Here is a 15,775-nt window from a genome sequence, read left to right on the forward strand (position 1 = left end):
AGGAGAGGCCGGTGTGACGGTGACGGGGCAGAGATAAGTGCTGGCATTCTTGCGGAGAGAGGAGTATGTTCCCCACAGTGCCTTGCTCAAAGTGGCTGTGGAGAAATTGAACTGTGGCTGGTGAGGAGCTCGCTAAATTGCTTTCGAGTCCCTCCACTTGTGTTGTTCCAGTGCTTGAGCTCAAGAAAATGAGGGCTTTTTCTTTTTTTCTTTTCCTCCAGCAGATTTCTGAAGAGGTCTGATGACAGACACTCTGAGAGCTGAAAATATAGTGGAGCAGCAGAAGAAAGTGTTTACCATATAGTTGCAAACTGCAGTATAAAGATGTGTTATTGAATATTTCTTCTGTGAGAAAGTGATGAGCTTCAGATAATGTACAACAATAATGTGCACGGTTGGTATGATTCAACATAAAAATGATAAATGATACATGAATACTCATAATATCATTAATCATTGAAAAAGACATTGGAAAGTTTGCACCTGCCCTACACTTAAAGCTGTGTTGAGCAAACTTTGACCACTAGGGGGCAGAATATGTGTAAATAAAGCAACATAGCCAAATATCCTGAACTCTTATGGTTTATTTTTGATAGTGGTGAGGAGAGCATGATTCTATTATAACAATGAGTTTTCAGCTAAAACAGCAGCACCTGATGCCTTATAAACAGACCGCCTCCAGCCTATGTGCAGTCAAACCATAATAAAGATGCACGTGAAGCTGTAATAGTGTATGTTAATCACCTTAAGTAGATATAATTTAGGTAATTATAGCTTGCTTAAGAAAAAGCTGCTCAATATGTAGCTTAGTTTGTTGTTTTCAGGGTTTTTTTTTTCATAATTTCTAGAACAACAGTAGAAAGATTGACAGTTTCACAAATAACGCGCAGAGCTGCTTTTAGTACGTGTCTGCTACTACTAACGTTTCTGTAATTAGTGGGAAACTACCTCAGGGCTCTGATTTTTGAGATACTATATTACAGTTAAGTGACTGGTCCACTGCAGTGATTGGCAGGTGATGAGAAAGTGTGGCTGGCTGACAGATGAGTGGATAGACAGATAATGTAATAGAGAATAAGAGCAGTGGTGGTGGAAAAAAGCCCTGCAAAGGTAGGGAAGATGAGATGTAACAGCTGGACTCCAGGAGTGGAGAGTGGCGGTCAGAGTCATTCAGGGTTCGGTACAAGCCAGCTGTCAGTGCTAATAGACAGAAAAAGATGGAGGGAGGGGAAAGGAGAGGAGGGAAAATAGGAAGAGATGTTCAGGCCAAACAACCTGTCACTAGCTATAACGGAGCATAACGCAACACAGCTGCCTTGTCTGAATGTCAGAAAGAGAAACTTCCCTGGCAGTTTGGAGAAGAGTCTGCAAAACGATATTCTCAAATGGATAGATGCTATCTGGTTCAGCGGCAGGGCTGGGCCCAGAATAGCAATGATGCTCTTAGTCAGATCTGCTGAGAACAAGTTAGCTCCGACATGTCCTTCACGTCAGCATCACAGCTCCCTCCTTTTTTCTCTGATAGTCTGTTTTTGCTCACTTTGGTCATGAATAAATGTCCAAAGGATGTCCAAAAATCAGCAAAGATGAAATAAAGTTTGGAGACTTTTGAATCTATGAGCTTTGAACAATCGTTGACAACAGGGCATTAGCTTCTCAGACTTCTGATGAGCAGATATCTGCATATTCTGGGATAGCATTGACCAGTTTGAGCACCAGTGGCTTTCCTGCAGGTTCACACAGCATGAAGAGAGACTGTGCATCACTATCTGTGAACACTTTAGCTTTGGTTAGCTTCAATGACCAGTTGAAGGAAACGGTTTCCCCTCTGATGTCGAAGCTGCGTTTAGCTAAATGATGTTTAATGAAGATGACTGTTAATTTGAAGTGGACAAATATTTAAATCCTGCAGTTCTGACAGAGTCACTGGTTGTTTAAAGGTGCACACTTGTGTTCTTTGATGCTAGTGCTAATGATCTAATGATACACCAGCTGAGGTACTATTGGAGACCTGTAGCAACAGATCTAAAAGAGCAATAAAGTCGACAGTGGGAGGTGGTTGGAGTGTAGTGGTGGCATAAATCACAGGATTGTTAACCTGGTGATTGCTGTTTACTAGCGGTGCTTGTATCGATATTGAACCATTCGATACAGTGCTTTCGGTTTGGTACGCATATGTATCGAACAATACAATTTTTAAAATTTATTTTATCAACTTTCCTTCTGACGATGCTGTCTGTGTTGAGCGCTCAGTGGATCTGTGTTCGACTACTCCGCCTAGGCTGCACTGTCGAGCGCAGATTCACTGAGCGCAGGGCAAGCTAGCAAGACAGAAGAAGCTAAGCTCGTTGCAACATGGCAAACTGACCCTCCCCCACCCTCATTCAGATCTGGCCTTTGGAACTAATTTGGTTTTCATGTGACGTATGACCCTGAAGGTAAGCGAGTCATGGACTAAAGTAAAACAGTATGTTGGATGTGCCACGCAATGCTCAATTACATGGGTGGGAGCTAGTGTGTTAGCGCAGTTAGCTCGTTAACGTGTTGGCCGTCCAGCCCCACGCACGGGGCGATCCGCGGTAGCTCGTTAACGGAGATTTGCCGTGTTGTGGCGTTAACGTCATTTCAGATTAACGCTGACAGCACTAGTGGGAACACAACGAATATGACTGCACATTTACTCCGACAGCATCCTAGTGCAAAGACAAAAACAACAAGCAGCATGCTACAAACTTTACCCGAGTCATTTAGACAGCCGTTAGCACAGGATTCTCCTTATGGGGACCTGATATGTTTAATATGCTGCTGAGAATATAGCCCAGAAGAAGCTATAGTAGAGCTTTTATTTTGGAAAGAGACATTTCTCTGTAATAAACTCTCTTTTCCAAAGCTGAGGGATTCCTCTATCAGATAGATTTATTATTTTATTACTTTGTTGTTTCAGCAACATTAAATTTAAAAACTGTACTTTTGAGTTAAAATATATATTTATAATTTTAATAAATGACAAATTAAAAAGGCATGAACATTTTTTTGTATAGAAACAATATCAAACCGTGACACCAAAGTATCGAACCGAACCATGAATTTTGTGTATCGTTGCACCCCTACTGTTTACATCTTGTTTGAGAGCTCTGGGCATTGGGATCAGTTTTTCTTTGATTTCACTCTTTGTTTAGTGCAAGTTATTACTCAGGAGGTCAGGAAAAGGTCACGATTTAGATAAAAATGTGCCTGTTCATATTAATCCATTGATATACCCCTGATACATGTACAGTGTTTAAATGATGGCACAGCGTATGTGTATCTCCAAGACTCATCTATTTGCCATGCATCCTGACTCCTTCCCTACAACCTTCCTTCTGCATCATGATAGCGATCTTCTTCTGAAAGCAGATGGAGTTATAGAGCTGTTTTGGATGTTTGAATAGACGGGTTCATGCTGTGATCTCCTCCCCGTCTGCTCATGGCTGAAGTCACGAGGTTTCAGTCTGTTTTTTTCTGTCAGTTCAGTGGAAGAAATGTTGATTTAGATAATTGTTCCCTTTTCAGTTCCTGCTGAAGTTTGAGCTACAAATACACCATCAGTGAGTCATGCATGTAAAAGAGATCTGAGAGCTTGCTGCTGATATTCCTGCTGTGTGCTGTGCACTAATGGCCCTTCGTATCTTGTAGACTTTTGCTGTTGATGCATATGTTTTTCACAAAGGCAGGACACGTGGGGTGGTTGATGGAACAGACGACAGATGCCACACAGCCGTCACTTTGACATGTAAAGACTGTGTTGATCAGTTTGGGCTCAAGTGTCTGTCGCTGGCTGCTGATTGGCCACGGTCGTTTCTTTACTTTGTATGAGACTGCAGTAATGTCTTAGCACATCAGCAGTTGTGTGTATCTGACTCCGTGTTTTCATCTTTCAGATATCCGCGGCCTGCAGGGTTTCCTCGACCAGACGTCCCGCCAGGGTGTCGACGTGGCGTTGCAGAGAGTGGACAGGAACATCAGTAAAATCTTCACCAACCTCTTCACCACCATGAGGACCGAGGAGCTCAATCGGTACAGAGACACACTGAGGAGAGCCATCCTGCTGCTCAGCCCACACGGAGCGCACACATTTATCCAGCAGGTCGGTCCAGCTCTGGTTTTTCTGGTGTGTTTACTGCAAAAAGTCGCCTAAAAATGCAATGAAGTGAGCAGATGAGTGCGATCAGTGTGTGAGTGTGTTGTGCTTAATGTATCTGAAGGAAACCACACGGCCCCTCTGAGGTCTTAGTAACACTAACTTTATATTTAACCGTGTTTAACTTTAGATTATAGATTTTTCTGTCAGTTCATTTTTTTCCCTCCTGATTTCAAGACTTCAGTTTTTGAAATCTGCTCATATCCTCTGACAGCAGAGGGTTTAACAAACACCTGCAGCTTCACAACCCTGCACGTAGAGTCTGCAGCTTTTAAAATACAGGTTTGTCACATAAGAACTGCCTAACAATCCAAATCCAGGCGTTACTTTTTTCAGTAACGAGTAATCTAACTAATTACTATTCCTATCGTTACAACGCCGTTACAGTTACTAACAAGGAAACACGGTCCGTTACTATTTTTCAACAAACAGACGGTTGAAGCTGTGTTCAGGTTACCGCATCTTATATCAGCTGCAGGAAGTAGCTGTAAGTAATCTGGACGCTACGGCTTTAAGCAGCTGCGCTCCCGCGGACGGTGATCACGATCAGTTTCTGGCACAACAGCTGGAGCTCAGGGGGCAAAACAATCACATGAGTGCTGCTGTTTGACTGAGGAAGAATAAAGGAGTTGTGGTCAATCACATGACCACTTAAAGACAAAGCAACAAGGTGACATGTACCAGTTTATAAACTGTGTTGATCGGCCAGTAAAACCAGAGTCATGATAAACAAGACATACGCTGCGTTTGTTCCTCAATAGTTTTGTCACGTTTACTGTCTAAGGACAGCGCAGCGAGACCTCTCTGCTTATGAGCAAAACAAACAAACAAACAAACAAACAAACAAACAAACAAACAGGGGAAGTTTTATGAGTGACGTCGAGAGAGAGAGAGCAGAAAAAGAGAGAGCGAGTTTTGAGATGTGAGCGATTTGTGACGTTTAGCGTGTTTGGAGTGTGTAGTTCATGTGTAGTTAGTGTGTAGTGTTGTGTTGTGTGTCAGAACAATGAGGCGACTGCTGTCTCCAGGTAGAAACAGGAGTGACACACCTGCTGCTGTCAGACCTGCAGGTATCAGGCTGTGATGTTTCCTTTATAGTGGACAGAAATGATGTTTTTGCAGTGGCACAAATAATTTGTGTGTCATCTTATTGAAGAACAGCTGATTGTTCTGTAAACAGTTTGAAATGGTTATTAAAAAAAATCAAGGTAAAAGGTAAATGGCTGCAAATAAGTTTGTTGTTTGCAAAACTTGTGCATATGATTTTAAATTGACAATTTATATTTTCATTTAAAGTTATGAAATATGATCATCAAACATGTTTGTGGTTGTTACAGTAAAAATATCACTTTTTCTACTCTGATTTCATGTTGTTTGTCTGATTTTAGATCAGTTGTGTTAATACAGTTTGTCAAAATGAAAACATGACTGTAAATTCAGACACGTGAGGTTGTGCTGAAAACAATGAGACCAAACAAGGCAAAGTAAATCGTTTCTATAGGTGAAATGTGGACGAAACATCAGAGTGGTTAAAAATGGCCGATTATACCCTGCAGGAGGAATCCGACCAATCTTAAGCCCGGGAGCGAGTGCTTCTGAGTGCATGTCTGCAACAAGTGAGCGAGTGCACAGGGGGCAAAAATATTTGTTGAAGAAATGAGTGAGTGCATGCAGGAAACAGCTGAGCTGGTGAAAAACACGGAGCATGTGTGCAAAGTAAACTCGTCTACAAAGTGGAAAAAACCCAGCGTGCAAAATAAGAGCAGAGTGTGACGCAAACACCTGAGCGTAGCTGAGCAGCGAGCCGAGGGGGCGCGTGGCGGGAAAATAGTCTGCAGATGGATCAAAAAATAATGAGTGGCAGTAACGAAGGAGCGCGTGCAGAGGTGGAGCGAGTGGACGTGAAAAATGTGTGTGTGTGTTTTTCTGTTTGTCCAACCTGCACGTCCACGCGCACCGCCGCGATCACTGATCATTTGTAAGCCTGTGTGTGCCCAGGTGTGAGCGGCCACCTGGAGTGACAGATGGAGGCTTCTGACACACACACACACACACACACACACACACACACACACACACACACAGCTGACTTTGTGAATTTATTTGTGTCCTGTCTTATGTTTCACAGCGACTTTTGTCCGCGGATCAAACAGCCGTATGTATAATTTGAATTATTTACTGAAGCGTGACTCTGTGAGAGTGTGTGTGTGTGTGTGTGTGTGTGTGTGTGTGTCTGTGTGTGTGTGTGTGTGTGTGTCTGTGTGTGTGTGTGTGTGTGTGTGTGGGGGGGGGGCACGTTACAAACAGCAGCTCAGGCTCTTTATCACAAAGTTTGAATCTGTGGAACAACTCGACAATTCAACCTTCTTAACACGCACACACGTCAGCAGGGTTTATGAAGAAGGAAATGAAGATGAGCTACTTTCAGCCGCAGCAGGAAGCTCCATCGGATGAACGTCACCCGGCGGATCCGTGTATCCTCCTGGGATCGAACCAGAAATATCGTGCCTGTGAGGTGAACGTGTAAGCCGCTGCACTTAAACTATAACAACAATAACTCGGGAGGATGATGAAGCACAGAGCAGTGTAAGTGATGAAAACATCATTAGACGTGCGACTTAATAAAAGGAAGCATCAGAGCGAGGAGACGTCGAGTTATCAGCAAATCTCCTCCATAGATGTAAAAAGTTAAAGCTGCTCCAACGTGTTTATTCTGGACCCTGCAGACGGGAAGCAGAGCCGCTGGAAGCATCCTCACCTGCAGAGCAGGATTTCTGGAACGTTTGACATGCATTAGCATCATTTTGTGCAGGAAGTCTGCAGATATGAGGCACGATATCTGTGTGCTGACTGCAGCTTTAACGTTTTCATCTCTGTGTGGAGACAATAAAGCGTGTTAACATGATCATGTAAAGGAAGAAAAGTATGAAACACTTTTCAGTGATCCTCTTTCTAAAAAATCCAACGTTTGTGTGCAGAATAAAGACGAGCGAGAGAAAAGTAAAGATAAGAAAATGAAAATGAGGGAGCAGGATGCACAGAGGACGAGAGAGAAATGAAGGAGAAGCAATAAAGAAGGTCAAGAATGAAGATACAAGTTAAGGATGAAAAACACAAGGAAAGAAGGACAACGGAGGAAAAGTGTGAAAAATAAAGAATGAGAGAAAGATGGAAGGAAAAGGAAGGAAGAGACGAACAAAAAACAATAAAGAAGGAAGTCGTGTGTGTGTGTGTGTGTGTGTGTCTGAGCACATGACACAGCACCAAGAACCTGCAGCTGATCAAACAACAAAAGCTCTGATCACAGACGCAGTTTGATCTTAAGGCTTGTTCATGATCAGAAATGAAACTGTATTTTTGTGACTTTCTGCCTTTGATCCGGTCAATATTTATCCGGGGCGAGTGATCATAATTCATGTGTGATTGTTGGCCACACACACAAAGGAAACCAGTCCGGTGACAGCTGTTACTTGGCAGTGAGAGACGCACCGTGCAGAGCGGCGACGGGGAACCAGCAGGTGCTGCAGGATGACGGCTGCTCCGTGTGCTCGGAGCACCGGCTCTAATCTTTGGTGTTTAACATCTGAGCTCCATAATCAAGCTTACTGTAAGTGTCAGTCGTTACAGTGATCACAGGGTGATACAAGGCTATGTCATAAAACCCCCAGTTTGCCTCTGTAGTCAGTTGCTGCTCTGAGTTATTCTGTACACACTGACCTGTGAGTGTGGAGACAGACGGAGAGGGAGGACGGCCACAGCTGGAAGCTTCTTATCTGAGAGCTAACAATGAGTAGGTGTGTTATAAATGTCCCGAGCTGTCAGTCAGCGGCTCGGCCCTCTTTATCTGCACAGATGAAACAGTCAGACTTTCCTCCGCCCGCTCGCAGCACGCTGATAACAAAGCAAAGAACGTGCGACCGTGTCGGCGCTCTGAGGCCGAGGCATTGTCAGGGAGAAACATGGCACTCTGGGAATTCAGAGCGCAAAGATGGAGGGAGAAGCAGCTGCTCCTTTTTAAAATATCTCACCTGCACAGTGTGTTTCTGCTTCTTTTTACTTTTATGCTGCAAATAGTTCAAAGAGACTCGTTTCACCTCTGCGTGCTTCATCAAACCCTCGGACGTGCACAAGCACGGAGGTGGAGGGAAAAACGTAGCTACTAATCTGAGCAGAGCGATTTGTTGCTTCAACACTTAAAGATAAACTGAGATTATTATTAGTTCACATTATTATAGCAGCAAAGTGAAAAAGGAAGAAAATAAAGAGAATAAAATGTAAAAGAAAAACACCGAACACTTCAAATGTAAATACACTAAACACACATGCTGCTCTGTGTGTGTGTGTGTGTGTGTGTGTGTGTGTGTGTGTGTGTGTGTGTGTGTGTGTGTGTGTGTGTGTGTGCTTAGACACTTCTCTCAGGTGTGTTTAACTAATAGTGCTAATGTCCATGGTTGACAGCATGTGTCTGTAAAAGAGTGGGAGGCTTGGGCTCAGAAACACAAATGTGTGTGTGTCTGACTGTGTGTGTGTGTGTGTGTGTGTGTGTGTGTGTGTGTGTGTGTGTGTGTGCGTGCGTGTGTTTGGATGCTGAGACATTCATTAGCACCGCGACATGACGGCGTAGGAGGGTGAGACAGAGCTGAATGGAAGTTGCACTCTTCAGTAATGTCATGGAAACCTGTTAAAGCTTTGCCAAGTTTTCACACTGCCAAACACACACACACACACACACACACACACACACACACACACACACACACACACACACACACACACACACACAGTGTATCCATGAATTTTGCAGCCAGAGCTTCTTCCCTTCAGTTGCGTTTTTCCTGTCTGCTTACAGTCGGCGTGGGACAAGCTCGGTCTCCTCTCAGCATCTTCATGTTGCTCTGAGCTCAGAGACCTGAGAGCTGCAGCACACACAAGTGAAAGACGTGAGCTAGTCTCTGCTAAATGTGACTGCTGATCACATTACGAGTAAACCTCAGGATGCCATGACCTCCAGCACGCTGTGAGGCGTCTGCAGCCACGTGTGAAGTGGCGTAGATGAAGATTAGCACCTCCCAGTCTGAGAAGGGTTTTAGTACCCACTCCAGGTCGGGCCTGAGTTGCTCCTCTGATTGGAGGAGTTAAAGTATGGGGTGACGGAGCGATCGGTGAAGAGAGAGCTGAGTGTGAAACGGCCTGTTTGCATCTCTGCCTTCACCTGTGGTGATGATACGATGGCACGTCCTCCAGAGGGTGCCCCCGCTCTGCTGCAAAGAGGGTGGAGGCTTTGGGGAAATCTGGGAAAGTGAACGGAGCAAGTTTAAGGTCATTTTCAGGATTTCAGGTCTGCATACCCTAATCTAAATCTACTAGCAGAGCACTTATGAGGCATGTGAATGCATGTAACAGACTTCATTTCAAAGGATTTTTTTATCATGTGGCCCAGACCCTCACCCACCCTGGAGCTCAGGGTTTGCTCGCCTTGTAGATGTTAAGAGGTAAAAGTCGGCATTATAACACCTGACGTGTTCGTAGCTAATGAGTCCGTGGCTTTGATGACAGCGAGCCCCTCTCTCTGTAACTGTGGTTCATTTGCTTATAGAACAGTTAACATGACCTTGTGTGGTTATCAGATACAGGTGTGTAATCATTCAAAGGTCCGCCTCTCCTTTGAACAAACACTGTTAATTATCTGCACATTAGATTCACCGCTGAGGGTCACCCGTGGATTCGTCCTCCGCTACACTGAACGTGGAGTTTCGTTCCAGCCTGTGCTGTTTGATTTCACCTGCAGCTTCGTGCACAGGTTTGTGGGTGCAGCGTGGTGAGCAGGGGATTGATTTGTTAGATGTTTGGCGGTGGGGGGAAAAGAGAAAAGAGAGTTTTTCCCTTAAGGTGGAAGTCTTCTGCTTTTTTCCTATTTTAATTCTAAGACTCGGTTGGTGTAGCTGCTCAGTTCATCGTCTGTAGGAAAAAGCTCTTTGAGCTGCTGCTTCTTCTGATTTGTGGCTTCTTACAAACACAAGGTTTGATCAAGAGGTGGGCGGAGCTTCTCCACCGTCTGTGTTACTCAGAAAGGAAACATTTAGAGATGCACCTGTGAGCGATTGGCTAAAATTGTAATCTTTGGTAATATTTAATATGAAAGCTTAATTTTCATAATGCAGCACAAACATGTAAAGAAAAAACAAACATTTTTTCAACGTGATCTTCCACTTCCAAGATGTTTTATGCACTGTTAGGTGCATGTAGACTGTGAGGCTGTGCCATCGTTAAAGTTTGGGGCTAAAATGTAATAAAAGCTGCACGCAATCATTTCATAAACTCTGATTTATTGACAAGCAAACACTGAAAACATGTCCCCGCACATTCTTCGAGCGAAGCAGGCACCATTGGGGAAAAGATGGAACCACCAGTGACGTCATACAGACAATAATTCAGCCTGAGGAGGAAGCTGGATGGTGGTGGGCTGCCAAGCGGCTTGCAGGAGGCACCTTGCACGACTGCTGACCTCACTCTCAGCAGAACGGTGTTGATGAAAACACCGGCAGCCTCAGCTGACGCCTCCGTCGCTGCTTCGGCGGAGCAGAAACGTCTTGAAGCACGTGTCAGGTGGCGCCGGCGCTGCTCTGTAAATCCTAATATGTGTCATTTCTTTTTGTTATAACAACGATGGCGGCATCACGAGGACGCTGCGCTGGCTTTTATTAGCGCCTCCATAATTCTCCGTCAGCTGTGAGTAGACTGTGTGAATCATTACAGAGTGTGTGAGTCCACACACACACACTGCGAGCTGCCATGTGTGCAGCATCAGTCCCTGACTCTGCTCTGTCTGCCTCCTCTCTTCCTGTTATTTACCTCCAGGCCTTTCTGACCTTTCCTTTAGCTTTTCCTTCCTTCCTTCCTCTCGTTCCTGTTTCAGTTATTTTCCTTCCTCTCCAACATTTCGGCTTCCTATTTATTCTTTGCACTCTTGCTTCGCGTCTCTTTATTATGTCCTTTTTGTCCTGTTGTGTCCTTTCTCCCTTCTTTCTTCCTCTTGTTTTCATGTCCGTCTTCTCTCATCTTCTTTTTATCCTTTTTTCATTTATTTTTCCTTCCTCATCCCTCACTTCCTTCCTTTCTCATGCCCTTGTTTACATCCTTCTTCCATTGCATCCTCCTCGCCCTCTTGCCTTCCTCCCTGTTCCTTTGAATTCACCTTGTTTCTCACTATATTATTTTATTTCTCCTCTTCTCTCTGACTTTTATCTGGTGGTGAAGAGTATGAGACAGAGAGGATAAATCACCAGAGGAGTGAAGTTTAGATTGGGAGGTGGGACGAAGCTCTCGGTCGCCAGAGGAGACACGCTGACTGACGGGATCCTATCACGCTGCTGAGCAATGATGGGTGACGACAACTACTGTGTGTGTGTGTGTGTGTGTTACATGTCCTCGGGGCAATAAACCCTCCTACAGCAAATAGAAAATGACCTCAGTAAACACAAACAGCCATTTTCTCCTCAGACTTTCACACTGTTGTTTGTTCTCCTCGCTAAAGCGACGCTGTGAGGTTTTTTCTGATGGTGGAGAAAGAAATCTGTGCAAAGGTTTATATTAAACACTAAAAGTAAAGAAAAGAAGCTTTACTATTAATTCCATTAGTAGATTTGTAAGCTTTTCATCTTTGCACAAACTATTCTTCATCTTCCAGGCAGCCTGACAGATGTTTCTTCCATGATTTCTCAGACCTCAACGCTCCTCACGTCTGGGGAGTCTCTGTCCATGAAGGATCAATTATGGAGATGTGATTTAGTTTCACCGCATGTACTCACCTGTGTAGATTCAGGGTCACTCAGACTTTAAACTCTGATCATCACACAAAGACTGAGTCACGGTTTTGAGGTCTGTAATGCCGTTATGGGTTTTTGGATTTCAAGTGAAGTGGCTTTACTGTCATTTTAACCAGATACAGTGATCCAGCACACAGTGAAGCGCGACTACGTTCATCCAACACCACGATGCTACTTATGACACGTAACAGGCAATCGACACAGTAACAGAACAGGACGATACAGACACACAGTGCAGTAGAAAAGTGCAACAATGACAGTGGGTTGTGCAAAAAACTGAGAATTGTGCAAAAAGTAGCTTGATGTATTAAAGTGTGCGTGAGACTGAGCAGATTTCTGATCCGTCCTCTTCTCATATTTGTCTCAGTACTTTAGTTGGATTATTAGCTCTCTTAGTCTCTTCTCTGTGTTTTCATGAAGTCAGCCTCTGTCTCCATGTTTGTCAACTCTGTGTCTCAGTATTAGTTATTTCCTGTTTTATTTTGGCGGTCTCTTGCTCTCATGTTGCGTCCCGTGGCTCTGTTACTGACAGATTATTCATTTTTGTGGTTTTTGAGTTCCTTGGCGATGGAGTCTTTGAGGCAGTCGTGTTGTCTTTGTTGGTGTTTGGACCTCCCCCGTGGCGATGACAGCGTGTCGCTGAACCACACTGCTGTTGCTCAGCGTTGATGCTCAGCGTGCTACACAGCCCCGCCCCTTCGTTGCAAAGTTTGAACTCAAACTTTTCCAGCTGAGGAGCATTTCTAACCTTTTATTGTGACGATTAGAAGCTTGGCCGTCTCCTCCTCTCCCGCCGAGACATTTTGCTTTGCCTGGTGAACAACAGGTCGGTCTTAATTGACTTGCCTCCTGAAACAAAAGTTAAAAGGTTGAACACAAAGAAACCTTTGCACAGTCAATGAGGCTCTTTCAGCGTTACTTTGACCTTTTGAGTTTCAGAGTTTGGTGTCTAAGGAGAGTCGGTACAGTTTCTGAGAGGCGAGTCTGTCCTCAGCACGACTCGGATGCAAGCGGCAGCCCAGCTGTTAGGCTTGTAAATTCTTGGATTAGAGAGCTTTTAAAGACAAGGTTGCTAGTTCCACTTTTCGAGCGTGTTTCTTAATCATCGTTAATCGCCCTCAGATTTGTTTCCCCGTCAAGATGGTCCTCGTGGGACACGAGAGAAGGACGGCATCGCTAATGAAGTGCAGGAAAGGAGGCGAGAGGAGAATTCAAGAAAAGGAGAAACCCTCTCCGCCTCCATAGGAAGCAGGGAACAAGGAAACGAGGAGAAAAACCTCTGACACACACACACACACACACACACACACACACACACACACACACACACACACACACACTGTGTGTAACTTCAATAGAACAAGAAGAGAGAAAAGGAGACAAAGGAAAAAATCTGAGTTTGATCTGAATCTGAGTGAGGAGGAAACTTGAGGAATAATCAGGAACGTCTGCCTCAGCGCGGGACTAAAGAAGAGTCCTGTTAAAGCTTCGTGTTTCGAATGATTCAAACATCCATCGTGGAAATGAAATCAAACTTTGTCCCCATAATGAACTCCCACTGAGTGATGGATGAGTGTCAGCGTTGAACCTGTCTCAGGTTTCCGTCACGTTTGGTCCTTAAATCGGCCGATGAGGCGTCACGCATCCGCGCTCGTCTCCTGTTTGTCGTTTTTATCCATCTTACGAGGCTGTAAAGGCCGACACTGGAAACACATCAGCAAATCTGTGACTCATCTGGAACCAGGCTAGGTCTTCTCCGTCCACGTGGGCCGGGGGTGAAAGTTCACCCTCTGATCATGAAAGCAGCAGCGCCACACAAATATTCTGTAATAACGGGCAGCCATCGCAACTCGAAGACGTGCTCGCCAAGAACAAATGAGTCAGTGTAATAACGGTCTTTACAGCAGTATTTGTGTTCAGGCTCGTTCTGTCCGAGGTTGGACTCTCAGTTATTGTTGTTCGGCCCCATCATCTTGTTCCTGGCAGCTCTTACTTCCGGAGCCCCCGATAACAGGAAGTGCTTCTTTGCTGCGAACCTGACGCGCTGCCGTTGTGACGTCACATTGCTGTGACTTACTCGTCCTTCTGTGCGTGTTGTAGCGGTGCAGGTGATGCGGCGAGACCGTAGACACAGCCGGCTCGCACACTACAGACGTGGCCTGTGCTCCGCCCACTACAGACGTGGCCTGTGCTCCGCCCACGGAGCTGAGCACATAAAAGCTTACTGTGAATAAAACACACGTGTCTGTGTGACGTGGTTTTCGTCCCCGATGGGAGGATCAGACTGAAGGCCGATGTTCTTCCAGTCCTGCTTCTCTTCATCGATCTGCCTGTTTTTGCTGCTGCTGCTGGTGATGAGGAGAAACTCAAGTTACCTGTAGCATCAGCTCCTCTATTTTTCCCCTCACTGTGGTTTCAGTGGTTGCCATGGTTACGTGGCGAGCTGCGGCAGCGAGTTCAAGTAGTTGAACCGGGGGGAAAAACAGAGGAGGAAATCTGTGGCTGTCTACGCCCCTCGGTGTCCGGCCTACACCGACCCTGTCAGCAGCGGTCTGCGGACGCCGTCGCAGCTTTTACCGTCGGTGACATAACCGCAGGACATCACGTGCAGGGCAAAGAGCGCCTGCATGGGTGCGTAGGGAACTTTTTTAAAAAGGTCAAACGTGAAAGTGTTTGGTGCCTAAAGGATAAGATCAATAAAATCACGTGAAGAGCACTTTCTTCATAATAGTCTCCAGCTGTTGGGATCATCTGGCGTCTAAAGTAACGGAATTCTTTCAAGGCCTCTGACACGGATAACCAGCAGGAAGTGGACTGACGTTCGGACACACAGTGGATAAATGTAACACATGCACGCTCGTGTTAATGGGTGTGATGGCACATCTGGTTACTGGCTTCGTGTTATGTTGTGGTGGTTTATACGTGTTTTATTTCGAGAGGTGGCTTTCGTTGACACGCGTGACAACAGTGATCTTTATAACAGAAGCGATGGAGTCCCTATGCAAGACCGACTCCACCCATTGGTTAGTGAGGTCCTGTCGTAAAGCCTCTGAGCATGTTGGTGATGTAGGTGGCTGGATGTGCAGAGAGCCATGGGGCTGCCAGACGGACCGATTACTCGCTGCATAAATACTTATGACTGACGGCTCGTTAGCCAATCAGATTACCCGGACTAATCGAGCTTTCTGTAATAAAAAACATAATTGATGAAATTAGCTTCACGTGGTGTTTGTGTTGTATACAAGTTAGCAACAGATGCCACAGACCCAGCTTATTGTTGAGCGAGGACGGCAGGTGGGATGACTGCCCCTGCTGGCCGAGAGAAAGAATGCAGGCTGAAGGCTCTTCAGCTCTGGCTTCACGTTTCATAGCAGTGCTTCCTTTTTATCTTTCTGACAGGAACTGTGGAGAAATAAAATAGTGTTGCCTGAGTTCAGGGAGAACATCAAATATTTCTTTGGGTCCTCTCCTGCAGAACCTCACGCTCACAGATTAAAAACATAAAACATAATCTGGGCTGGGCATGTGCAGAAAAGGTCACTTTGACCCTCTGGTACTTCTTATCATTCCTGTCACTCATGCTGTTTTCTCATTTTTTTTAACAAACCTTCCAGTTTTTTGTCTTTTTTTAACAGATTTTTGTTTATTCTGCTGCTGACAAACCAGTTAAAGCTTCATCAGGCGAGGAGAGAGGGCAGAGTGACATGTAGCAAAAGAAAAGCGAGTAGTCATCCTGCGTGCAGCACGATAATTGATCTCACCCACATCA

General features: G+C 45.0%; 1 protein-coding gene across 3 annotated transcripts in view; it reads left to right on the plus strand.

Annotated features, from left to right (window-relative positions):
• grid1b (glutamate receptor, ionotropic, delta 1b) overlaps nucleotides 1-15,775 on the plus strand; it is a 618,013-nt gene that overhangs the window by 410,963 nt on the left and 191,275 nt on the right. For 2 of the 3 annotated variants that reach the window (XM_085285493.1, XM_085285494.1), the window contains exon 4: nucleotides 3,921-4,126. In XM_085285493.1, coding sequence (XP_085141619.1) covers nucleotides 3,921-4,126 — 206 coding nt within the window. Of the gene's footprint in view, nucleotides 1-2,328; nucleotides 2,439-3,920; nucleotides 4,127-15,775 lie in introns of those variants that run through there. The other variant, XM_085285495.1, reaches the window with a different exon arrangement.

The sequence above is a fragment of the Mchenga conophoros genome, linkage group LG8 (genome assembly GCF_057382185.1).
Source record: "Mchenga conophoros isolate Kocher_MC1m ecotype Shallow Benthic linkage group LG8, M_conophoros_male_GT1.1, whole genome shotgun sequence".
NCBI lineage: Eukaryota > Metazoa > Chordata > Actinopteri > Cichliformes > Cichlidae > Mchenga > Mchenga conophoros.